Genomic DNA, 26,318 nt, shown 5'->3' on the forward strand with positions numbered 1-26,318 from the left:
CTGTAGCTCTCATGCTTCTTGGCACTGTTGTCATCCTACTACAGAAGACATCATGCTAAATTTACACTACAGTCTTCAAATGAAGAGTTCTTTTAATTGCTGCTATAAGATGTTCTGTAGTACAGTGTCCCTTTTTTTAAGGCAGGGTGAGGTTTTATGAGTCAGCTGAGACAGCCTTTCTGCTAAAATGAACAGCTTCATTTACTCATTCAGGAAACTAAGGAGCTTTGAACTAGCTCCTCATTTCCACTTAATAAACTTGGCATAAAATTAACCCAGCATTCAAGAAAATATTTGCCACTTTATTATGGTGAATTAGCCTGTGTGAGGCAGGGAATGCAATGCCAAAAACTCCACATCTGGGAGGAAGTAGACTGTGAGATCCCATGTTCACAGCTATTAAGACAGCACACTTACTCAGGAGATCTCACTCCCCATAGTGGTAACTATATTGTCCCTGTCAAAATGACCTAACATCCAGGAAAACTATCAACCATGCAAGGAACAACAAAGGGAACAGCCAGGTATTAGTTCTGGAAGTACAGGAGGGCAGAAATAGAGAATGCAACCATGAACCAACAGCGTTTATTGTTGGGGGGGGGAAAAAAAGGCAACTTAGCAAATATTTAAGAAGGGAAAGAATCTACTGTATATGGATGACACTGATAAGGCATCACCTAAAGCACAGTATCTGTAGATACTGTAGAGACCAGCCAGAAAATACCACACAAATGACAATTTAAAATGTCAGGGCTGATTCACATAGCAAACAGAAAATTGAAAACAAATTTCTTTTGAGTTACTATGTCTATCTTCCAATGAATTTATGATTGCTTGTACATCCATAGGGGGTATTAAGCATAGCAACTGTTTTCACATTCATTTTTCCAACACCCAAGGCTCGGAGGAAGGATATAATCTATTTTACTCATTTTCAAGGGTAAATAAAATATCTTGCATTAAGTCTTATGAATGATTTTTCAGATGGAGCTCTGAAAAATTACTGAGTTTGTGTGCTATCTTGTTAAGATGAGGTGGACAGAATTAAGGATTTTTCAGATAAGGAGGTAGGACAGCAACACCTCACTATTAACATCTACATCATAGTATGTACAGTATCATAGTAGGAATCAAATGCAATACTTTCTACATTTCTGTTTTAACTTATAAGCCAGGGACTTATTGACAGTTATTACTAACTCTGCATGTTATCATTAAGTTACTAAGACATCCTGCTAACCAAGTCACACACTTATCTTCTTCATTTCTGTACTCACAATTCGTATTATCACAAGATTTCTTCTGAAAAAAAAAGAATCCATGAACCAAAACAAATAGCCTTTCAGTTACATAGGATTCAACAGTTAGCAAAGCAAGAGGTCATACTGCTTTAAAATGATTTTGTAGTTCTCAACAATGCTTTATTTGGAAGTGAACTGCAATGCCATTACACTACTCAATAGTCAAATAACTGAAGACTCGGTAGGAGTTAAGTGCTACTTGAACCACAGCAAGACAGGACGGAGGGTTTTTTCCTTGTTGGAAGGAACAACACGATTTCAAAACCTGACATGGTTTATACACTGTTCATAAACAAGTGGAGCAGCATAAAACCAAATAATTTGTGTAACATATGAAAATGTTAGTTTTCCTGTTGTTTACAGGTATCATTTCAGTAACAATCTCTCATTCTGAGAGGGCAGATTAAAATGTCTACTAGTAGGAATTTCGTTTCAGATACTCTTTTTCATTAATTTCCTAATACAGAATGTACAGAGCATTTAAGTTAAATATAGCCCCAGACTTTCAGTGAAACAAAAAATTATGAGCAAGTTCTTTCTAGCACTGGAAGAGACAAGAAGGATCACTATGAATTAGACCTCCTATCTTGGCTGTCAGTTGGCAGACAAAAGACGGAATTCCTTCTGGTAGACTGACTTATTGCATCCACAAAGTTTCTTGTTCCAGGCAAGGCTGTTTAAGTAGTTTTGCCTGGCATAACATAAATAGTTTTGCCTGGCATAACATAAGCAAGATTAGGACTTTCAAAAAACATGCTACTACTCAAGTCAAAGTTAGTCTGACATTTTATTTTCCAGTATACAAGATTAGGCATGAAGCCTTCAACATCTTCTTACTTCATTAAAAAAAAAAATCTGAATATTTTTTTTTCCTCCTCATTGAAGATCATCAGTAGAAACATAGGATTTGTTGCTGTTTTAAATCTAAACAATGTAAGATGCAGTGGATTTCTGGTTACGTATCTTTTGGTAGTGTTCAGTAAAATATTAAGATAATCAATGTTCAAGAGGAGAATCTGTTTAAATGCTCTTCCAACAAATAGCTGAGTATTCCTAATTGGAAACAAATTGCCGTGGCAGCACAGGACAAGAAAAAAGGAAGTACAGTGAGGTCCCAGGAAACAGTTTTCGAGGAGACTCTGAACACAACTGATTCCTCTCCATTATGCGAAAATTTCACACTGTTATAGATTTTCTCCAGGGGCATATCTAATAGAATACACTTCATTAGAACTAAGTGAGAGTCACCATGTGGTTAGGATTCAAAATTTCAATCCAGTAGCCATCAGGATCCTGAACAAATGCAAGTCCTTTCATTTTACCTATCAAAAAAAAAATACAAGATAATGTTAAGACTAACTGACTAGTTCTTAATGTCAAAAATGACTACTTTGAAAAATACTTCTTTCTCTTTTGCATAAGATTTAAATTTAGACAACTAACTCTAAAAACATCCAGATTAGTTTTTAATCAGCATTAGATCACTGTATACTAATTTGTCAGTCTTACTCTCAACCAAGCTGTAGTTTCAAATCACTCTGAAATTCTGTCTTTTGTTGAAGTTTTCTCCATATGTCCCTGTAAGTGTTCATCCTCTGAATTCAGAAAATATTCTTGTGCTCCAGGATGTTTTGAAATAAGCCGTCGAATTGGCTTTGCCAGTATAAAATCCTGTGTTCCTCTGCCCTGTTCACCTCCCATCATTCCTGCCTCAAGTTTTACGTTACTGGTTTTTGTTTGCTTCTCCCCGCAATGTGTTGTATCATACACATTTGCATGACTTAATGAAACAGAAAAACGCAAGGCCCAAGTGTTCTAAATTTTACCGTTGGAAAAAATATTACTCATTAAAACAGGGTCCCCAAAAGTTTTCTTCAACAGTAGACCAGGACAGCACAGCTTAACATACTATCTTAAAGTGTTAACCAGAAACTTTTAATTATACTTGCTCTATTAGGCTATTTACTGTAACAGAACCAACCTAACTCTCAATACATTCTAGTTGCAAAAACTTGAGAAAGTAGATGTTTGATTCAGTAATATAGGAAAAAAAATAACATTAGGTCTTTCAGCCTGGTCCACAAACAATGAATGTGAAGTCCAAAAGTTCTTCCTCCTCCTTGGCATTTGCTGCATCATTTTTTTTTCTTAATATTAACAATAAGCTTTTGCTCTCGATCCCCCTTGACTACTTCAAGAGTTCTTTCCTGTGATTTATTCCATTGGCAGTCTAAACTTAACCTCCTACATACTCAGAGCTGTGCAGTGATATAGAATCAAAGTCAAGATCTCTCATTTCAACACTCTCAGGGTTCAACAGGTGCTGAACAAATTTAAAAGGGCTCAGAAACTCTGCTAGAAATACTAAGTTCAATTCTTAAATCAAAAAATCTGTGTTCAAGTTTTCAGCTACACTTCTCACATTTGCTTCAGCTGAAAACACAGTGAATATGATGAAAATCAGTCAAGTTTGTTTTCAATTATTTGCTCTTTTTCCTCTAGCAAGGGATGTAGAAGATCAATTCAAATACGTGTAAGCTGAAGCTTCATGTACTGATGTTACTTTCAAACTAAAAAAACTCCACCATCAGCACAGGCAACAGTCTAGTTCCTATAGCCAGAAGAAAGAAGTATCACAGATTTGTGCCTGTTGCTGAGTGTCAGATGTCCAGTCTGGAACACATCTGTCCTGAAACTTTCATGAGGTCTCTTCATGAAAGAGAATCCAGTTGAAAAATACGAGACTTTTCACTACTGATTACTGCACATTTTAGGCTATTTTGACACAGACATTCTTTATGTACTCTTGAGCTATACATTATGCATTTTTTACTACAAGTTATACAAGTCAAACAAGGCTATTTCTACCAAAGCCAGCAAAACAGTTAAAATTGTAATAGCTAATATGTGGTATTAGGTGGATTAAAATAAAAATAGCCAGAAAAGTCAAGAATTACTCAGTTTTAATGGGTGGGAGTAATTATGTCTTCCAAGATATCTTATTTTCGTATTATAAGAACTAAACAGATGTGCATGTGTGAATGTCATCCATGTTAAAGTAAATTCTCTAATAACTCTAAGCAGCTGTAAACATAATAAACTATGACATCATGACCACGTAAACATAGTAAACTATGACCATGAGCCAGCACTGTGCCCTTGTGGCCAGGAAGGCCAATGGCATCCTGGGGTGTATTACAAGGGGGGTGGTGAGACCCTGGTGAGACCCCATCTAGAATATTGTGTCCAGTTCTGGGCCCCTCAGTTCAGGAAGGACAGGGAACTGCTGGAGCGAGTCCAGCGTAGGGCAACAAAGATGATTAAGGGAGTGGAGCACCTCCATTATGGGAACAGGCTGAGGGAGCTGGGTCTCTTTAGTTTGAAGAAGACTGAGGGGTGACCTTATTCATGTTTATAAATATATAAAGGGTGAGTGCCACTAGGATGGACCCAGGCTCTTCTTGGTGGCAAACAATGATAGGACAAGGGGTAATGGGATCAAGCTGGAACGCAAGAGGTTCCACTTAAATTTGAGAAGGAACTTCTTCTCAGTGAGGGTGACAGACACTGGAACAGGCTGCCCAGGGAGGTTGTGGAGTCTCCTTCTCTGGAGACATTCAAAACCCGCCTGGACATGTTCCTGTGCGACCTCACTTAGGCGTTCCTGCTCCAGCAGGGGGATTGGACTAGATGATCTTTTGAGGTCCCTTCCAATTCCAAACATACTGTGATACTGTGGATCAACAGAGCACATGAACTTGACTGAAGGTCAGACTACATACAGAAGGCAGATAGCTAAACTGATTAACTATTTTACCAAGATGGATCTATTTTCAGTTTTGGCCACTGTGTAAAAGGGTGCAGGGGTAACTAGGTCTAGCACCTTCTAGGCAGTGACAACTACAACATGTACTACACAGCTTCCAGAAAGATCTACTACACAATATATTAAAAACAAGTAAAAAAATGGATTCACATTTCTGATCGAGACTTACCATCATCTGGTTTCTTCACGAATTTCACTCCTAGTTCTTCAAACCTCTTACATGCTTTATTGACATCAGGGACAGCAATTCCAATGTGTCCTGTGCAACAAGGTAAAAAAAGTGAAGTACACTGTAAGTATTGCTGGGTGTTCTAGGAAAAAGTTTGTTTAGATTTTACCTTGTGCAAAAAGTTTCCATGCTGTAGTTCACATAAAATATGACTGTATACAAGATAAACATTGTTTTCAGAAAGAAAAGCATTTGGGGTATTAACATTGTTCTCCTTCAGAAAGCTGGCTTTTTGATAATTCCTTTAAAATAGGAACTTCAGAGTTAAAATATCTCATATTGTTTAGACGAGAATATTATCCAGAGAGGAAAAAACAAGATTTTCAATCAAACTGTTTTACCTGTATTTCCTTTCTCAGGGCACGCCCACATAACAGGATTTTGCTGCACTTTCTCAATTCCACAGTACAAGGAGTTTATCATTAATGCTGTACTGTAGAGACTAACACTAGCCCTATGCAAGGCCTGAACTTACAAATAAATTCAGAAGCTTTAAATGTCAAGTGGCTGGATTCAACATGAAACTTATTTCAGAAGGCAGTGACCTTTCAAGTACTCAAAATATCAAATTGAGCCACACAAATACTATCCTCAGTGCTACAGACAAATGTAATTCTCCTTCTAGCTTAAAACGGGTAACCTGTGGATTATAAAATATAAATCCAACCGTAAATCAGTCTAAACAGCACGATAATATGATACACAAAAACCATTACTGTTCTTCATTCAGTATTTACTATTAGCATGTATGTGATTGCTTGCCAAAGGAGTAGACTATAAAAAGTATAATTCATTACTCTGAAACACATTTGTTTACATATTTTCACAATCTTTCACAGCATGCATGCTACAGGAAGAGAAGAAAATGATGAGGTGTGAGCTCCTTTCTTTCCCAGTGCTAGTACATTTTCTTCAAAGTAACATACTAGTAAAGTCTTTTGATCCATACAAGTTCAAAATATTTTCTCTACTAATTCTCATTTTTAAAAAAAGCCTATATCATACACTTCCAAATAATCTTTGCACAGAATTTATATAGATGTTTTCTAAAAAACATTTAAAACTCTGCATTTCTCTAGTACACAAGATAAAAGATATCATCACAATTAAACAAAGCTTAAAAACTACAAACACAAAAGTGAAGACCTACCAAATCCTCGGGGATCTGAATTGCCATTGTGGTAAGACTGTTTTTCGTCATTTTCAGTGCCCCAGTTGCTGTAAGAAGTAATTAATACATATTGAAGAAAAGCACGGAAATTAACAAATCCTAAATGTTCCGTTTCCTCAAGAGGGTAAGTTCTTTCCCCTAAGCAACCAGAGAATTTCAGCTGTTGGCTGCATTCATTAAATTATCAAGATTCTCCCCAGTCAGAGGCCCTAAGGACAGTCTAAGGACTAATCCAGTCATGTTCACAGCCCTTCACTAGTATTCAGGCTCTACACCTGATCGAGTCAGGGACACTCCTGTCTCATTCACATTAGAGAGAAGGTTGCGCTGCATGAGTCAGTTTATCTGCCCATCATTGGGGAACAAACAGTGTGGGGAGCATGTCCTGAAGCAAAGCAAGACAGTGGGGTATTTGTGAGATTCTTTCTGCACAATTACAGTAATTAGTAGCATTAACCAAATTGTCCTGTTTATGAGAAGTTTTGACTTAATACCTTTTTTGATCAGATTCCAAAAGCAGTAGTTATCCATTATTAGGATGCCCTGGAGATCCAAAGAAAGTTCTTACCACATTGGGTTTTCCTAAATTCTGCAGTTTTCCTATGCAGATGGCATGCATACTTAAAATACAGCAAGCATTATTTCATATTTGTGTACCATTGTTCACCTAGCAGTTTGAAAGAGCTCTGAAGAGAGAAAGATCTCAGCTGTATTTTAAGGCCATAAAACAATGAAGATGTTTCCACAGTAATTATTACATTTTTTACTCAGTCCAACAGGATTTACATTCATCCACTTCTGTTTAATCACTGTTAGCTAAATGTCATCTCTCATTATATGAATACTTACTGTGTCAGTTCAAGTGTAGCTTTTCTAGAGAAGGTCCAAGCTGTTCTCTCAGCTTTATCTTTTGGGATATCATTTTTATCTTCATACGCCAGGAAATAGAGTGAGAACTTCATAGTTGGAAAGTCAAATTTTTGAAGCAGTCTAAATGGCAACAATTATTTTGAAATAGTAACTTAAATGGGTAATCAGGTAGCTTGCAAATAAACCAAGATGCTTCCCCCATGGAAGAATTATTGCTATGATTTTTTGCCTTGCTGACTGTAATCCACAATACCTACATTTTGAACTGTCAAATAGAAACACTCCAGAACACATTACAAACCTACAAAAATTAGAAGAATCAGATGCTTAAAAGCCAAACTATCAGTAACTGAATAGCAAAGCCAGTACAAAGACTTATGTCTTGAGGTTGCCACTCTGTTTACTTGTCTATATTTCCTCAGGAAGATCTTTATGTTTATCCACTTTAAAACATCACCAAGGAATAAAAATATTTACTTTGAAACATTCATTCTGGAGAGCTCACTGGCACCGGACAAAATTTAAGAACATAGCAGGACTAAAAACCAAGCATACATTTAGATGAAATATATTTACAATTTCAATAGCTAGGTGTAATGATAAAATCCATTTCAAATGTGACAATTTAACTACAAAATACTTGAGGTCAGAAAAAGATGCATATAAAATGTATTCCTTTGCTAGATGCAAGAAGTCATCCACTTTTCTGTGAAATACTTGATACTTCTTTCTTTTCAAAAGAAAAGAGATGGTGTGGCATACTTCATTTTTATGTAGGACATTTAACTAGAACAACCAGGCTTACAAATTAAATCTAATTTCCTTTTCAGCTTACTAGGTATTTTATTTTCTCACACCCACATCTTCACTAAAGTGGAAGTAGTTATTTTATTTTAGTCTGCACTCATTTCAAGATGTTTAAAAACATGCTGGAATGTTGTTTTGAAATAACTTATTTCAAATGTCAAGGATGTGCAAGGAGTTTTACCATAAACACTTTAGGCTACTGCTGCACATCTGCCTCCCAACATCCTTTTACAAAATGAGTTTGGACTTTGTCTCCAGCTCCCATTGCCTTGGTCTCTTATAAATATAACCAGAGGCGATCACAAACCACCTCTGAGAAATAGCAGAAAACATAATTTCAAGACTTACAGCAATGACTCCTGATTATAAGCACTGTCATAAAAGTAACCAGTTATCTGCTGCAGGCTAAGTGAGGAGGAAGTAAGCAAGTTGTACACTGATAATTAATGACCTATTTAAGAAAAAAAAAAAAAAAAGAAATTTCTAGTCCAGTTGATTTGCAGTCTGGGCACTAACTGTGCTGTGGGAGTTCTCAGAGACTAACTGTGCAACTGGGAATCAGCTGATAGGCCAGCACTGTTTATGTAGTTAAACCAATTAGTATAATTACATCAAAATAACAAAAGCTTTTCAGAAGAATAGTAGGAAAAAATGAACTTATTGTGGCATAGAACTTTTACTCACGTCATTCCAAGAACTCTTGTATAAAAGTCCAGTGACTTCTTAGGATCCTTTACTCTTAACATTGTCTGTTGAAACATAAAATCCTGTGGAAAATAAAGGTTTATTATTTATACATCCACCAGAATTTAACTATGGCTATTAATAAAGATGACAGGTAATAACCAATTTAAACCTAGCAGGTTTATGAGTAACAAACAGACTACTACATTAAGTGTAAATAAAACCTCTTTTTCCAATCCTACACATACTGATTCGTGTTAAATCAATGTGCCTTTAAAACACGTTTAAAACACGTTTAAAACAAATGAAAAACAACAACATTGGTGTCACTCAATATATATTATCAGTGGTATAAAAACTGTATAATTCTTATCTTTATTATTCTTTCATGGAGCTGTACAACACATGAACCACTCTGCACACAAGCACACTAGGCAAATGACTATTTGATATGGGGCCTCACTGCAGACACAATTAAAATAAACTCCTGAATTAATTTTATTAATTATTTCATTATTCCATTGTACAGGCCTTGAACTTCCGTCAAGCTTGATCATATCTTGGCAGCAAAACTGGCCTGCAATTCTGCAAGGGTATTTTCCTCAAGCCACTAAGTGACTTTATATACCAAGGGCTACTGCACAGCTGAGCAGTTGAAAAGTGAATGGCTGGATAGATTGGCAGGTACACATATAATTAAAAAAAAAAAGGCAGAAAAACTGAAATACAATTATAACATTCTCCTAATTAAAAAAAAAAAAAAAAAGTTTGGAGTGTTTAGGGGACTTTGTTTGCAACCCTGACGTGTGTTGGCTCAAGAGCACCCGGGGCGCCGGGTAACCCCGCGGCCGAGCGAGGCCTCAGCTCCAGCCCGACCGACGCTCCGCGCACCAGCAAACCGGCCGAGTGCCACACGGCGGCCTGGAAGCGGGGCGGGACGGGACCGGGGCTCACAACGCCCGGCCCAGCGGATCCCCCCTACACCACCAGGGTGAAACCGAGCCGGGCTGGTCTCCCTGCACAAGGCGAGGCGGCAGCTCCCAGACGAGCAATCCCCGGCCACCCCTCTCGCTCCGCCACGCCGGGACCGTGCCCGGCCCCATGCCGCCTCCCAGCCACCGCACGTCCGCCTGACGAAGAGCGGCGGGGCACACCGGCGCTGCCGCAGACCCTCGCGGTGCCAACAGCGCCGAGGCGCCCTCATCACCCCTATTTACCTCACCTTCGTGCTGGCATCCGGCTCCGAGCAGGCGCCGTAAGCGGCCTCGTCGCTGAGACCGCTGAGCTCTGCTGCGGCCGCCATGTCCGCAACACAGTCAGCTGCAGCAGCGGCGCCCAGGGGAAGGCGGTGCCCAGGGGAAGGCGGAGCCCGACCCCCCGGCCCGTTCCTGGTCGTGTCCCGCCAGCCGGGGACGTCCGCGGGTTGCTCGAGAAGTGTCGGGCTGCCCGTTCGTTCCCGGGAGCATTAACGTGAAAGAGCCTCCTGACTGCGGAGTTAATTAGCTGAGGAGTGGGATGAAACCATGGACGCTCCGCGGCGGTGTGACGATGAGTGCCTCTAGCCGCCGCTCGCAGGCAGAGGGTCCCATGCAGACGCTTGAGCAGCCGTAGGTGCCCAGCTCCCCTGGAACGGTGCTTTTCCAGCAAATCCTCCCAGCTGGCAGCGTCTTAGGGTGGTTCGAAAACCTGGCTCTGCGCCTTCAGCCCTGTTTACAAACAAACCCGCGGTGCGCTCGGTGGGTGTTGAGAGACGCTGGTCTCTGCTTTGCCTGCAGGTGCTGGGGGACTTCAAATTTGACACCGTTTGAAGCGACGCAGTGACATTTTAGTATAAAGAATTATTTTAGCTCTAAAAGAGGAGAATAATCTTTCTTTCAAAAACTCGTCTGGATCGAATACGCAGAAAAAAAATACAGATAACGGTGGGTGAGTGTCACAAGGATGGAGCCAGGCTCTTCTTGGTGACAGCAAATGATAGGACAAGGGACAATGGGTACAAACTGGAACACAGGAGGTTCCACTTTAATATGAGAAGAAACTTCTTCTCAGTGAGGGTGACAGACACTGGAACAGGCTGCCCAGTGGGGTTGTGGAGTCTCCTTCTCTGGAGACATTTAAAACCCACCTGGACACATTCCTGTGTAACCTCATCTGAGTGTTCCTGCTCCGGCAGGGGGATTGGACTAGGTGACCTTTCGAGGTCCCTTCCAATCCCTAACATTTTGTGATTCTGTGAAAAACCACCTTTGCAGCACAGCATTCTCACGGTGTTACTTAAGTCCCTTCTGCAGGTACATGCCCGAACCCCGAGCAAGAGAATTCACGATACTAAAGGTTTCCTGCTGCCTGAGCTGCGTACTCCGCAGCGCAGAGCTCTTCGGTGCCCAACACTGTCTTTACGAATAACAATTACGGTTCAGATTCCGGGGACTGAATTTTGCCAGGGCCTGCGGGAGCAGCCGGTCAGCGGCGCTTCAGCCCCAGCGCTCGCGGCTTCCGGGCGGGGCCGTCCGGTGCGGTGCGCGGTGCGGCGCGCGGTGCGGTCCGTGCCCCAGGCGCGAGCAGCGCCGCAGCCGTTGCTGTGTGTTCCCAACGGCGTTAACGACTGGCGCCGCACAACGGCTGGCCGGCGGAGGAACTGCCCAGGGGCAGGCGTTGGAACCGCTTGCTCTGCCTTCCGAGGGGGCGACGGCCGCTGGTTGTGCTGATGGGGAGCTACTCCCCTCTCCCCGCGGCGTGAGGCGTAGCTCCAGCCAGGTCGGTGGGGCTCCTTGTCTTCAGCTCTGTGCCAAAGCCCAAGTGGCGGTTAAGGCACCTCAGCTTCTCAAAAAAGAGCCACAAATCGGTATCTCGTGTGCTTTGCGCTTGGGAGTCCTACACTTTTCCTTCCGTACTTCACCTCATCCTCCTTCTACTTTCTAAGACGTCTGCTGGAAACCAGACTTGTGTTTTTGTGGTGTTTTATTTTTTGTTTGTTTTTTGGTTTGTTTGAGGTTTTTTGTTGGCTGGGGGGGGGGGTGTTTTTTGTCTTTTTTTGGGAGAGGGGTTGGTTGGTTGTTTTTGTTTTGTTTTTTCTCGTGGATAGGTGAGGTTGCTAAGGTTTAAAGCACTGTGAAGGGAAGGAACGGAAGTTTTAAAGCCACACTAGGATAGGTAGCCATCTGGAGTTCATGTTGGTTTTTGTAAAGTGTGAAAATCTCAGCTGAGCCACCAGACAGATGTTTGGAGAGTCAGGGAGGATGCCAGTATACAATGTAGTCTTTGTTTCTGAAGAGAGCTTCCAGAACCCCATCTCTCTCATCTTGAGCCTCAAGCGAAGGTATCAACTTCCCAGTCTAACTTCAAGAGGACCAGTTGGAAGGCAAGGAAATGAACATCCAACCAATTCTACCTGAATGTTGAGAAGGAAAGTACCACTGCTAACCTTATAGATGGCTAGCCCAGATGGATAAACATGAAGGGAAAGAAAGGAAGTGAATTAATTAATTTAGATTCGACATTTTCCTTTTTTTTTTTTTTTTTTCCACTGTCCTAAGTTGTGTTAGTATTTTTACTTCAAGAAATAGATGAACATTTTCAATAGCAGGTGATTGCATGACGAACTCCACAGTCACTTTGCTAATCATGGGCAAAAATAAGGAGCTAGCAATGTAGCACCAGATGTCAGTTTTCATGTTAGCTTCACTTCTGATTTTCTATTTTATGAATCAGACAAGAGTGTCTAAGGGAGTATATAACAGTTGCACCTGTGGTTGGCTGCCACAAGACCTCATAAAAATTACTGGGTAATTTTAATCCTTATGGTAACTGCTATTCCACTCAGAGTACTGTTTTCATGCTTTTATTTTTATCTGTTATTCTGGGTGTGACCCTAATGGCATATCTTATTTGTTTCTTAAAATATTTCTTCATTATAACATCCCTGTGAAACTGAACAACCTTCTTTTAGAGGAAAATTTAGATAGAAGGTAAGGACTTCAGGTATAGCCCTACTGATAATTACAGTGCTTTAAAACTAGTTGCTTAATCCAAGTGTTGATTTGAGCACACTGAATAAAATATTACATTTTCTATATATGTTTATGAATGTTAAGATCTAGGGAATGGGATTGATGGCAGCCAGCAAATGAAAGTGGATGAGTATGCCCCATAATAGGGAAAGGATTTAGACGCTGGTTTGTAGCTCTGGATTATGGTCTTGGGATCATGAACCAAAACTTTACTAGGCTCATGAGCTAGTGGAGTAGAAAAGGAGAGAAGAGAGGAAAAAAAAGAAAAAGGAAGGACCCACCTTTGCATAACAGCCTACTACTTAGCAGTCAGCCATGAATATAGTTCCTTTTGGGCCACTGTAGAAATCCCCATCTAGGACAATTAGCCTTCTGCTTCTTGGCTTCTGGCAAATGGACTGGGAAATTTCTCCTGTTGAAGAATGACATCTCTTCCCTATGAACTGCAGTGTTCCAGGCTTTTGGCACAGAATTAAGAGGGAGTCTGACTCTGTTTCATTGTGCTGAAGATGTCTGACACTAGATTAAATTTTTTCCACTGAAAAAATACTATCCAACACGCTACATCTTGCATTGCTTCTGCAAACATGCACGTCAAGAATATTATGCATGGTGAGGTATTTGTATAAAAATCACGTGCATATGTGAGCAATGATTTAAGACCTGGTATGAAAGTGTATACAAGTTTTTTCATAAGCTTAGTTGCTGAATTTGTATGTCAATTTTGCAAACTAATATTTAAACAAATCTTTTATATTCTAAACCATTTTATTTCTCAGTAATCAGATATTCAGTGAAAGCATTAATACTTAAAAATATAATTATTATGTAAAAAGGTCGTCACAAAAAATGTATGGTAAATTATTAAAAAAGTCTTTCTCTAATCATCTTCAGCTTGACATTTGTAACCTATCGTAAAATGTATATAAATGTGTATTGTCTTAAGAACTTGAAGAGGCCTTGATGAGATTATTAAATTTATATACCTGGGAAACCAGTTTAGAGATGATGTCATTTTGGGGGTTTTTTGCTCTTCCTTCTGGTCGTCTTGGAAAAGTGGACTTGAGAAAGCTGGATTGTTATAAATGCTTGATTTCTGTTTTTGTTTTGTGGTTTTGGGTTTGTTTTCAAATTGCAGATTTCAGAATGGAGAAGATACAAAAAAATAGTAAAGAGAGTTCAAACACTGGAGAAGATGCTTCCAGAAATAGTGCTGGGCTTAATCTTACTACAGAGAGTCCTGTGCCTGTTCTCCTTACCCCAGAAGATGCTGTAACCAAATCTGCACGCAGTTCTCGACAGATACCAAGCTTGGCCTCTTCACGAGAGTCTGTTTCTGCTGCAGTTCGGAAGTTGTCTAGGTTTTGCCGGGGCACTAGTGGAGTTCTATCTATGCAAGAAATCCTTAAAGAAAAAAAGGTTTGTTATTCAACCTCAGGTCTTGAAGTAGATTTCTGGTTCTTTTCTCAGATGTGTAAATTCAGTTTATATTTTTTTCCCTTCTTTTTTTTTTTTTTTTTTTTTTTTTAAATATTCAGTTCTTTTAGTAAATTATTCCCGGTAGCAAGTGAGTCTTTGTTTTTAATGTTTGCAGTGTTTTAAGGTTTTATTTTAAAGCAATACAGGAAGGAAGCAGGAGATATTAGCTGAATTATTTATACTGAAGCAAAGCTGTACCCAGCTTAGTTCCTGCCAATATTTACTTATTAAAGATACTTTATTTTAAATTAATGTTATGACCTTTCTTTATTGATATATTAAAGTGAAATATTGATTGTGACAAATAAAACCAAATAATATGGCACACAAATATCTTAAAATCTAGCTGTAGTGTATTTAATGCTTGCTTATCCTTGACATAACCTCAGAGTTCCCTTTACATTTTATAGTAATTCTTAATAATTGGTTCTTTTGTTAGCCTCTGAAAATTAATTTTTTTGTTTTGTTTGTGGGTTGGTTTGTTTGTTTGTTTTTAAGATTAGGGCAGGTATGTAGTTTTATAATACAAGACCGTAGATTTCAGCATTAGTTCCAAGTTAAGTCATTGCTGTGCTTACTTTGCATATCTTTATTTTGAAAGACATGTTTAATGTTTTAGGCTCGATTCCAAGAAGCAAGAGAACATCGAAAAACAAAAATTAATGCTTCATATAAATACATATTTGAACTTATCAGTATCACTCTAGGTTTAGACTTAAACACCGTGGAAGAAATGATTTTGGATGCCCCTTCGGTGAGTTTGTTCTGTATGCTTGTTGATTTCAATTTATAGTCAAAATATGTAGCAGATTGCTCCTTTGATAGGAAGCATTATCCAGAATTTAGATTGTTTTTGTCAGAAAATGTGGTTAATAAGGTACACAACAATAAAAAATGATACCTGACTAAATAGCTCAGCTTATTTGCAAATATACCTGGAAACTATTCCCAGTGTTTTTATTTGTAGCTTTTCTATCTTTCTTACCTTAAGGAAAATATAATTACTTCTGTTATTTTAACCCAAGGGATTCTTGTCATATCCACCAATTCCAACAAGTTTCATCCATCTGAGCCTGACATTATTATGTTCTAAAGATGATAGTTTTTATTTGTTAAGCAAGTCCTCACTGAAATGCCAAAGATTCTCCAAAAGGATGTGTAACTTCCTAGGGACATCTTGAAAATTATTAGTGTTATTTAGTTATAAGAGGGAAGATTAATCCTGCATCATTTAATTAATGTAATTACATTTTAAAAGACCCATTAAATAATTTCCAGTTTTGAGTGCTTTGTTTATTTTTAAATGTTAAAAAGATGGGCTAGTGGGTTTGTAAAGTGAGTAGATCCCAAGCTTGTGGAACCTCTGAAAGGTCAGTCATTCTTTATGTGTCTTTAGTGTTGTATCTTTCATAGTATTTCAGAGAGCTTGAACAAACAGGGCAACCTGCTAAGGTTGCTAAACTGCTTTCTTAGTAGAGTATCAAAAGTCAGTATGGCTATATGTGAAAAGATATGTCCCTTGTGTTCTCTAATTGCATGATGTTATTTTCATCTGTTAGAGCATTCAAAACTCAGCCAGATATTGTCTCCTTTGATCAAATAAATCAATTGTTAGAACGTTAGCTGTTCACTTACAAGCCAAGTTTAGTCCCATACCAAATTTGTTGTTTATTGTTTGCTTACTGATATTTATATATCATAAAATGTAATTAAACAGTCCTGGTTTTTCTTACAAAACATAGAGGTGCTTTATGTGTTGTCAATCAACTAACATTTCCTTTTTTTCAGTTGCTAAATGTTTTAGATCATAATGACTTAATGTAAAACTACTGTTCTACTCTGAGTTTGATTAATTCAAACACTTGAGAATCTTTGGCTGCTTAAGGCTTTATAGTTTTGGTTTGCTTTGGGGGATTTTTTTTTTTTTTCTGTAGTCAGGACCATCTGAAAATGTTTTATGTTTGCAAATTTTCTAGTTTCCAGTTTTAGTTTATTCATACACAGTTTAGGCTTCTGAGGCTGTGTCAACATTGTTCTTGAACAAATTGTCAGTTAATCAATTCCCATATGCACATAATGTCTTGGACATCCGTGAGTTAAGTTTTACCCTTTAAAGCATTAGCCTGTATCTGTAGTCATACAGTGAGTGTTTGTATCACATGTACTTGAACCAGAATCTGTTTGCTGAAATGGTACCCACAAGCACAGCTCAAGTCTTATCTTCTCTGTATAATCATACAAGCCCAAAAGTTACCATTTACTTTCTGTTCCTCTCAGGTTGAGGTGCTTTTTGTAGGGTGAAAAAAGGTCGTAGGTAGGCGCTGGATAGAGACTCGAACTCTTGTGGGTTACTCTGAGCAGTATTTATTGTAGAAGATTCACAGGAACAGCAGCGTTGGGTCATCTCCTCAAAGAGTGACAATCATACAGCAGTATAACTAGTCATTATATAGGGTTCTAACAGGTATTATGCAACTAAACAAAATTTATCACTGTCTATCACTGTTGATATCTATCACTGTCGATATCCTCAGGTTCCTTCCATTCCAGTGGTCTGCGGGTTCCACTTCTTCTTTCTTGGCAAGTACCGAACGAAAGGTCATCGGGTCGCAGGGCTAGCTTCTTTTGAAGTTCCACCTGTCTCATTTGTTATCCATAGTTCACCAGTCTAGCGTAGAAATCAGCAACCCTAAGAATAGCATTTATCAATGTCTTAACTAAGGGTACAAAGCAGGCATAAGGTAACCACGCTCGTGGTTCTGGGTAAGGACTATACAGGGGACAAGCTGAGACTTGCAGCCTTAGCAGCACAGCTTATAACAGTGATATAGGCCTAAAATCCTAATTTCCTATTTTCCTACAACATAGGGGTGAATCTTTTTCTGATTTTTGTCATTGCCCTTTCAGTGCTTTACCAATTTTTCTTCTCTTTCACAGGTTTTAACACTGTTATTCACTAGTACCTATTAAAGTGAAAGCGCAGCATACATTTCTAGAGCTGCCTTGCTTTTATTTTTATTTTTGCACAATATTCCCTTCTCAGAGGAGTGGATTTAAATTCTATCCACCTGGGTATTACTCATTTTCCTATCACCTTTCTGATTCAGATGTGATTTTTCTTCATTTTTGGAGAAAGATCATGCTCATAGGAAATATGCCACATCTAGAAGTGTACATTTTGTGCTTGAACAGGTGATGCATCTCCACACATACTTGCTAGCTAAATTTCTGACTTCTTCTGATGGGGGAGGAAACAGGAGGTCTCACTAACAAGGTTGAGTCCTTCGATTGGACTGTTTGAATGCCCGATCGCATCTTGTTGAGTTAGTCATCCTTGCAGATAACTACAGAGACTGTGGAAGAAGCTGGATTTTTACGAGATCACCACTTTCTGATCTCCTCCAAACCTTCTATCAGTGCTTTTCAGAGCTTTGTTCTCTACCTGCTAAATCACAGATCCTGATTTTTACCAGGACACACAAATTGCCTAGGGCAGTTTGAAAATTCAGATTTTGGAAACTCTAGTTATAATTTCAGGCAAGTTCTTCAGAATGATAATCCATACACAAACAGTATTTGTTTCAAGGCTTTGCATCCTTACTATCCAAAGCACCTTGAATAACATGACAAAATCAAAATGGCCATCTGGAAACCCATAGTGGTTTAAGGTGGCCAGTTTATGGACAGGTACAGCAAGCTAATTATGGGGCAACATGTTTTCCCCTGAATGTGATCTTTGCCCTTCCAGAGGTCAGCAAAATCTTGCTCATCATGAAAATGTTTTGGAGCCGATGTGACCAATTCATGTTTTCAGAATAAAATCCTCATGTGTCATGTTACTCCTCTTTTACAAATTAATCTCTTACGATTAGAGGTAGAATAGCACTAGCAGGGTATGTCAAGTCATGCAAATCTGCTGCGAATGTTTCTAAGTCTCTTATAGCCTGTTATTTCCAGTTAATACTTTAGATTTACAGATCTCTGCAAGTGACAAAATATTTTCAGTGTCTCTGCATTACTGGACAAGATCATCAAGTTTTGCTATATGGTTGTCAGGAGCCAGGCCAACTGTGTGTGCAGGTTCAATACTTGAAGGTGATATTTGAAATATCTATTATGTTGGTTTGTAACTACTCACAATATTTGAGGATAAACACTACATACCACCAAAACTTTATACAGTGGCATGGTCACATTATTTTTGCATGTCTTCAAGGAACATACAAACATTTTGAGTAACAAGTATTCACTTTTTGATTTAACAGTTGGAAGCCTTTGATTATTTTTTTGCCAAGGGAGGAAGTAAAGCATTGAAAGTTTTCTATCAAGAAGGAGTAGCACCAGGAATAGGTAAATTTTTAGTAATACAAGCAGATGTAATAGTGCCTTCTGTTGTTAAATTTGTTTCATGTTTCCCAGAATAAAGTCTGGTTTTACTTGTTCATAATTTTGCAGCCTTTTGCTCTAATAACTGAAAATTCGTCTCTTAAATGCTTGTTTCAAGTCAAATAGTTTAGAAAAAATCAGTCAATTTTAGCCGTACTTGGAGCTAAGGCTATAAAAAGATAAATTCTTCTAAAATCTTAAATTCATTGCAGCTTTTTTCTTACAGGAGTTAAGTGTTCAATTCATTGGAAAGCACTTTCATACAATCTATCTGAATTTGGATTTATTATAAATATTTGATTTTGTGTAGTTTTTATATGCTTGTTATAGAGTTAGAATTTTCTGTCTAAAATCTGTAATGATTCTCTAAGCACTGAACATGCTGTTCCCTTGCCTATTTGTATTAAATTATCGTATTACATAGGATGATATCCACAGAGGACCTGAGGGTGCCTGAAATTCTCTATTTTCTCACTTAGGCATGACTTCTTGTTTGATAGGGTAAATCCAAATAGCCAAAGTTCCTCAAGAAAGTTCCAAGAAATTAACACAGTATGATGGACCTGAGCAAATTCCCTATTCAGTGTAGTACAATTTGCCAAAAGTGCTTAGTAAGACAAATGTTACATGTTCAGTGTAGATTTTTCATTGTGTTGTTAATTACAGCCATGAAATCTGCTGGGTTTGATTCTGTTATACACAAAAGAAGAAAATAAATTATTTCGTTATTGAATTTTATTTCATGCTATTGATTTTAAACATTTTATAATATTCTTAACTTTAAAAATAGTGACACCTATGAAATTATTTTCAGAATGTGGTCGGATAATTCCAGGAGTTGTAAAAGGAAGTAAAATTATGCAATTCTATGTGGACAATACACCAGAAAAATGCGCAGGACTATGCTTCTATTTTGTTCGTTTTAAGAATGACAATGCTATAAATGAAAAAACAATACATGAGGTATTCTCTCTTTATTTTAAAAACTAAAAACTGTAAAAGTAACAATTTTGTTTGGTTATTCGTTTCCCTGTTGACACATAACTAAAGTTACTGGTAACCACATCTTTTGAATGTTAAGCTGTACCATGCTATTTGCTCTCCTTTTTGGGTAGACAATGAACAGCTGTATTACTTATACTCAGGATATCTTGTGAATTTAGTGTCTTACAGGACTCTTGTTAAATAGGTGAGGATTTGTATAATGTCTCATTCTCCTTGCTGGTTTTGAAGAGGTTAAAGCCACTAAGTACGTTTTAGGTGTGACCAAAATCTCTAAACTAGAAGGACTCACTGAGACCTTATTGCGAATATGGGGAGAAAAGTTTACTTGGACCTTTCTCTTTTATTTGTCTTTGAATGTGTGGAATGCATGTTTCTCCTATGTAAATTAGTTAGCATGAGTTTTTCTGCTTTACAAGGCAATTGTTAGATAAGTGTGTGTTTATCAAGATTCTCAATGTTGGTCGTAAATTTTACTTTTGCATCAAAGTCCTTACTGAAGGAAATTTATGTCCTAGAAACTTTGTTAGATGAAGTATGTTAATATACGCTGATTTAGAGGAGATTTAAAATATTGGAATATTAAATATAGTCACAATTTGTAAAATTTAATTTTGGAAAGCAGACAAAAGTTTCATCTGATTCAAAGTTATATACATTCAGTCACATAATTGCTTCTAATATTATTTCAGATATGGACATCTGAAGCATTTTCACTACTTGCATTTCATTACTTAGTACCTAATTGCAGATGGGGACTTTTAGAATATTTTTAATTGTTATGTACTATTTAAAAATTTCCAGACTTTCTGTATGATGGGAAAATAACTGAAATTACAAAAATATAACCTGTCAGCCTTTTAAAACTGTACTAAATCATTATTGACTTCCCTTTGTCATTGAAAACAGTACCTTATGGTCACATTGCCAGTACTATTATTTTGTGAAGATTTTTGTCTCCTTACATTAAAGTTTCCATTGGTAAATTGAAGTGCCTGTATAAAAAATACGCTGATTTTTTATAATACCATTTCCAGGCTAAGTTACTGCATTACTAACCACCATTCTCTTACAATGCAGGATGTATTCTTTGGTGTTTTTGATGCCACTGAAGGACTTCTACATGGTATTAAGCATATGATAGGAAAGATTTTTCTCCCTGCTATCCTTGCAACAAATAATTGGGGCGTTTTAGGTCAGTCCAAACAAGACATAAAAGACAGACAGAATTTAATGCAAAATATTAACAGATACCTTTCATTTTTAGAAGGTAAGTGTTGTATTTAGGAAGCAATCAAACTAGAGGAATTCTGCTTAAGAATTTCTGATTAAAAGCAGTAGCACATAGATAAGGAAGTTTTCAAGTTCTGCAAGGAAAAACAATACTATCAATTATTTGCATAAATACATAGGTACATTATTTACTTAAGAAAGTACTCTAGTGATTTGTTACTGGATTTCAAATAAGAATTTTCTGCTTTATGAGTGCAGTAAAATGGCTATTATGTTGAAACAACACTGATTGCATACATATTCCCAAATTTAAATTACTTACATTTTTAGAAATTCATTTTAGAAACTTAATTGTTCTGTATTGTAATTATGGTTTGTTTTGGTTTTTTTTTGTGTGGTTTGGTGTTGTGTGTGGCTTTTTTGTCATTTGTTTTGGTGTGGGTTTTTTTTGTTGTTTGTTTGTTTTGTGTTTCGATTGGTTTGGTTTCATTTGTTTCTTTGTTTGTGTTGTTGTTTTGTTTTTCCTTCTTCTTCAGGGGCTATAATAAGCATTGAAGGAACTGTTGAGTTGAAAGAAATAGATTACATTAATTTTTCTAAACTCCAGTACTTTGAGAACATAGCTGCAGCTGCTGAGAATCCTGACATGGTTCACCAGCTAGAGGAAGTACTTATGATATGGTATAGACAAATTGAACAGGTAAGTTTTTGTTTTTACATTAATATGGGTATTTATAAATTATATATGAGACTTGCCTGAAGTTAGCTGAAGGCTTCAGCTGCTTCTGCTGAAAAAGAAAAGTACTTCACTCCAATGCATAGGTGAAGTAGGTAGTCCTTATCCTTAGGAACTTACAGTCTAGCACAAAAAAGATGTTTTGAACAGTTCGTGCACAAATAGTAAGAGGACAGAAGGATGCAGGAGTAATAACACTGGTAAAGGACCACGTATATATACAGTAATGTATACTCTATACATAACCTGTTAAGTTTCTGCTGCCAGACATGATATGAGATAGTACTCTTAGAAAGATCTTTGACCAGATCCAATAGGACATTCTTGATCCTCTGTAACTCTTGCATGGTGAGGTCTCAGTTATCCAAGAAATTGGTGTCTGAGACTTCTGTGATAACACACAGAATCCTTCATCAAAATACACAATCTGTGTAGACTGAGATATACTCTACTTGTAAGGGCATACTATGTATACTATGTTTAGCTCATGAGAATAAAAATGTAAAAGACAAAAAGCTGATTGCATTTTTCTCAATATACAAATGAGTACATTTATGACTTTATGTCTGATATTTAACATTTTCATTAAAATAGTTCTTCAAATTTTTTACAAGTGAAGTTACACTTGATGCATTTGAATCCATAGATTCTGATTAAAGAAAAAGATATGAGTATATGCTGATATTCACCTGGTTTATGACAGAAGCTGAACATATGTATTAGTTGCCTTCATTTCAGTTTAAGAATGTGATTAAGTATGCTTCAGACTTAGGATGCTTGTCCGAATCAGAAACACTTTCATGTGTCAATAACTGCAGGCTTGTTCCTTTTTAAGTTATCATCCTCAAGAGTGTTTCTTCTCCTTTATTTGTGTAGTCTCTGTAGTAGCCATTTTTTCAAACTGGTTGCAGGTTCTGATTGAGAGTAAGCAGATGAGGAAAGAAGCTGATGATTCAGGTCCGTTGACTGAACTAGAACACTGGAGATGTATGTCTGCAAAATTTAGTTTTATTATTGAGCAGATCAAAGGGCCAAACTGCAAAGCTGTCGTTAATGTTCTGACTGTTGGACGTTCTAAACTACTACGGGTAATTCTTTATGTTGTTTTTTTTACTATAGTAGACAAGGCTTGTAATATATATTTTGTTTCATTGCATCTGAACAGAGGAAAATTTAGATATGGTGCTGGTGTGATTAATATGTGAAGAGAAAGAACAAGACATTTTTAGAGATACAGACAAAAATTTTCATAAATGAAAATAACTTCTATTGCTGCTTTGAAAATACATTTTAAAAATTAATTTACCAAGGTTTACTTCTGGCAAAACAGTGCAAGTTAAAGAAATAGTTTAGTATGCTTGAAGTTTTTTACAGTACTGTTTTCCCTCTAGATGTGGCAAGAGTTAGATGCCAGAATCACAGATGCAGCAAATGAAGCAAAAGATAATGTGAAATACTTAGGCACACTTGAAAAATTTTGTCAGCCACTTTACAACTACGATCTTGTAAGTATGTCTTTCTTCATTCTTCAAAGATAGTTTAGGTATTTACATCAAATGCCCAGGGCAAAATAAATCTTCTTTGTATTTGCTTAAAAGTAAATTTTTCTCATTTACTTTTCTCTTTTCTTTATATTTTCTTCTAAATGCCTATGAAGCTACATGTTAAAGTGTTAGTTTATTCTACATTACATAAAATATACTATTTAAAAATATGTATTTTATCAATAAACGTAAATATGTATGATTGCCTAGTAAGTCAGACCTGCTGCAAATATTATTTTTTAAATGAGCTAAAACAGGTATATGTTTTGTAATGCAAGAATCTCAAAATATGTCATTAATTGAAAATTCCATATGTGTCAATAATCACACAGCTGTAACCAAAATATAAATATTTCGGTTATATAGAGAATAATGAAACCTAGTGACGTCCTAAATTAATATTTTGGTATTGAAAACAGTATTAGCTGCTTCTATTTGCAGAAGTACCAGCTAGTTGCCCATGTAGACTAGTCAGCCCTAATTCAAGGTGACAGCTGTTAGGTTTAATATTCGCTATTAATCATGATAATGGGTGTATGCTTCTAGTGATTGTTGCAGAACAGGGTGGAAGGAGGGAATACGCTAGGAAAAATGGCTTGTTCTACTTTGTTTTTCAGTGCTCCTTGGCTTTGGTCTTACCTGCCTCCTGTCCTCTGTCAGGAAGTGCTGCATTTCTTTTGAATTTCTGGCAGCTTAGGATCATACGTCAAAGTTTTAACTGAGAGAATGCAAAATTCTGTGGTAATATATGACATAGAATTGATACTGCGTGGAATAGTAGAGGAGAGGACTATGATGAACAGTATCATTATAAGAAGATGCTGTTTGTCTTCAGCTCAGAGTATCACTAGAGGGTGCCAGGTACCAGGCCAAAATGACTATGTGCTTCATATGAGATATTAAGATAAAATTCTTTTTATCTTAAGCACAGAGATTTGTAGGTAGAAACCCATTAAAGGGTTCATAATTTTACTAATACAGAATAGTTAACCATCTTTATTTAATCTGGAACAATTTGGATAAATCTGAATTTCAGTTTCCTTTCTTTGAACATTGTTCCAGAGGTCAAGATAATTTATATAGGATTTTTTTATGGTTTTCAAATTAAAAATAATGACATCCAAGCTAAATATATCCTGTTTTAAAAATAACTATGTTCTTGGTTGAGTTGAATTTAGTATCCAATATTGAAAAGCATTTGAAATAGTAGTGGATTAGGAATGGAGTACTCGCAGATTTAATACAATATTTAGTGTGTACATAAAATATGGCATTTAGTTTACGCAGTATCACATGTAGTCACATTTGGAGCTGAAGTGGGTTACGATATGGAAGTTTAGACTGAGTGTTTAACTTGAGGCTTTGAAATGGAGAAAACTCTGTACAGTCCGTTATTCAGGGGGGTTAATTTTTTTCAATGATTAAAAAAGAAAACAAATAGACTCAGAATCTCCTGATTTCATTTTGGAGATGGGAGAGAGTGATGAATAACACGTGCACACTGAGGGTTGTTTTAATACCGTATAACCTTCTTGCATACTCTTCTGCCAAATGCAAATGTCTGCTATGTCTATCCAAAGTATTAGTATGTTTATTTTGAGTTTGAAGCCTGAAGTTAATGACAGGAGCTTGGTTTCTCTTTTGAGGGCTGATGGTCAAAATTACTTTTTCTTGATGTTCTGAATTGCAATTTGGTTAAATCCCTGATAATGTTAATGAATTTTCATCTATTACTTTTTTTTTCTTTTTAACTTTTTTTTCCAAATACTCCGGAAGTGGTAAACTTACTGAACACTTTGAATACCACAGTTTGATTTTAATGATATGAACAATGATTTCATGAGACATGTGAAAAGATTTAGATGTTTCATATGATGATTGAATGAATTAGGCACTTACTAATTAAATTAACGTTGTGACAATTATTTAATGAGTTATGTAAAATGTCTGAATGAAACATTTTGTGTAATGATTGCAATCACAGTGTAATTGCATAGAGTATATTTAACAGCTGTACTTGTACTTTCTTCTGTGCCAAAAAATGCAACCTCTACTTCTTGAATCAAGGTTCAATTTTGATCTCCAAATTAGCATATTAAATAGCATCTTCATATTTCTGTCTTTAATGGGACTTCTTACCAAATCCATGTAAGAGGTTTATTGTTTTTATTAGTTGAGGTTTAAAATTTATTGAGCATGATTAGTTGTTTGGTTGGTTGGTTTTCTGTTTGTTTTGTTTTGTTTTTACAACTATTCAGTAAGATGCCAAGCATTTTGAAGATTGGTCCATGTGATTTAGGGAAAAATGTCATTTAGAAGTTGTCAATAGAATACAAATAGTTGCTAAGAATAGAAAGTAATTTTTTTCTCAAAACTCTGCTTTAAGGTATCAATGACACATGCAATACCAAACTTGATAAATGCTATACGAATGATTCACAGAACTTCAGGATATTACAATACTGCTGAGAGAATGACATCATTGTTTATAAAGGTAAATATATTAAATATAATATTAAATATAAAAAGTATGTGATTTTTCAGAAAAAAAACCCTAATTTTGTTTAAATCAGTAGGACATTTGTTAAGATATAGTAATTAATAGTGAGTGTCTGCATGGGAAAGGAAGATAAGTCTGTTTATCAGGAGAGGGTTGAACTTGGATTAGAGGACTTGCCTTCTGGAAGGAACTCAGTTGTTATTCTTGATTCAGCAAAAAAATTTTTTTTTCTTTCTGGTTATTCTCCTGATCTGAATCATTCTGTTCAGTTGTTTCTTAAATCACTGAATTGACAAAGATTCTTTTATTATCAGCCTTGAAAACCTAATTAACCAGATTGCTATCAGTCTGACTAGGTTGTTCCTCCAAAAGTATGAAAGACAAAAGGTTCCTGTATTTAGAAGCAAGTCATACTTGAAAAGTTATAATCTTTATCACCTTAAACAGAAAATTAAGACCAGCTAGTTAGTTATAACAATATCTTTTGCCAAATTCAGGTATTCACTGGAGGAAAATATGGTTTGTGTAATGGATTTAGAA

The 26,318-nt window shown here is 36.8% G+C and overlaps 2 protein-coding genes across 3 annotated transcripts in view; one reads left to right on the forward strand and one right to left on the reverse strand.

The window, feature by feature from the left end:
• Positions 1–556: 556 nt before the first annotated feature.
• Positions 557–10,359, reverse strand: GLO1 (glyoxalase I). 2 transcript variants are annotated; one of them, XM_065058134.1, is made up of 6 exons: positions 10,106–10,230; positions 8,889–8,971; positions 7,377–7,517; positions 6,507–6,574; positions 5,297–5,386; positions 557–2,623 (listed from the first exon to the last, which is right to left on the reverse strand). In XM_065058134.1, exons 2-6 carry the CDS (start codon positions 8,963–8,965, stop codon positions 2,535–2,537), a joined length of 465 nt encoding a protein of 154 aa, XP_064914206.1. In that variant the 5' UTR covers positions 8,966–8,971; positions 10,106–10,230; the 3' UTR covers positions 557–2,534. The 2 variants fall into 2 exon arrangements, with proteins under 2 accessions (XP_064914206.1, XP_005503870.2); XM_005503813.3 differs by having other exon boundaries at positions 1,400–2,623; positions 10,111–10,359.
• Positions 10,360–11,335: 976 nt separating this feature from the next.
• DNAH8 (dynein axonemal heavy chain 8) overlaps positions 11,336–26,318 on the forward strand; it is a 147,484-nt gene continuing 132,501 nt past the window's right edge. The window contains exons 1-10 of the mRNA XM_021289465.2: positions 11,336–11,645; positions 14,037–14,317; positions 14,997–15,131; positions 18,643–18,727; positions 19,578–19,726; positions 20,846–21,035; positions 21,535–21,698; positions 22,646–22,822; positions 23,126–23,239; positions 25,665–25,772. Coding sequence (XP_021145140.2) covers positions 14,045–14,317; positions 14,997–15,131; positions 18,643–18,727; positions 19,578–19,726; positions 20,846–21,035; positions 21,535–21,698; positions 22,646–22,822; positions 23,126–23,239; positions 25,665–25,772 — 1,395 coding nt within the window. The 5' untranslated portion in view covers positions 11,336–11,645; positions 14,037–14,044. The remainder of the gene's footprint in view (positions 11,646–14,036; positions 14,318–14,996; positions 15,132–18,642; positions 18,728–19,577; positions 19,727–20,845; positions 21,036–21,534; positions 21,699–22,645; positions 22,823–23,125; positions 23,240–25,664; positions 25,773–26,318) is intronic.

This window comes from Columba livia, chromosome 3, assembly GCF_036013475.1.
Source record: "Columba livia isolate bColLiv1 breed racing homer chromosome 3, bColLiv1.pat.W.v2, whole genome shotgun sequence".
Lineage (NCBI taxonomy): Eukaryota > Metazoa > Chordata > Aves > Columbiformes > Columbidae > Columba > Columba livia.

Bases quoted from the DNA above. Each gene is read 5' to 3' on its own strand.
- GLO1 (XM_005503813.3), bottom strand. From the start codon at position 10,191: ATGGCGGCCGCAGCAGAGCTCAGCGGTCTCAGCGACGAGGCCGCTTAC. The intron at 7,518-8,888 runs GTGAGTAAAAGT...GTTGCCATTTAG, and splicing joins ACAAGAGTTCTTGGAATGAC to ACTGCTTCAAAAATTTGACT. The intron at 2,624-5,296 runs GTAAGTCTCGAT...TTTTTTTGATAG, and splicing joins CGTGAAGAAACCAGATGATG to GTAAAATGAAAGGACTTGCA.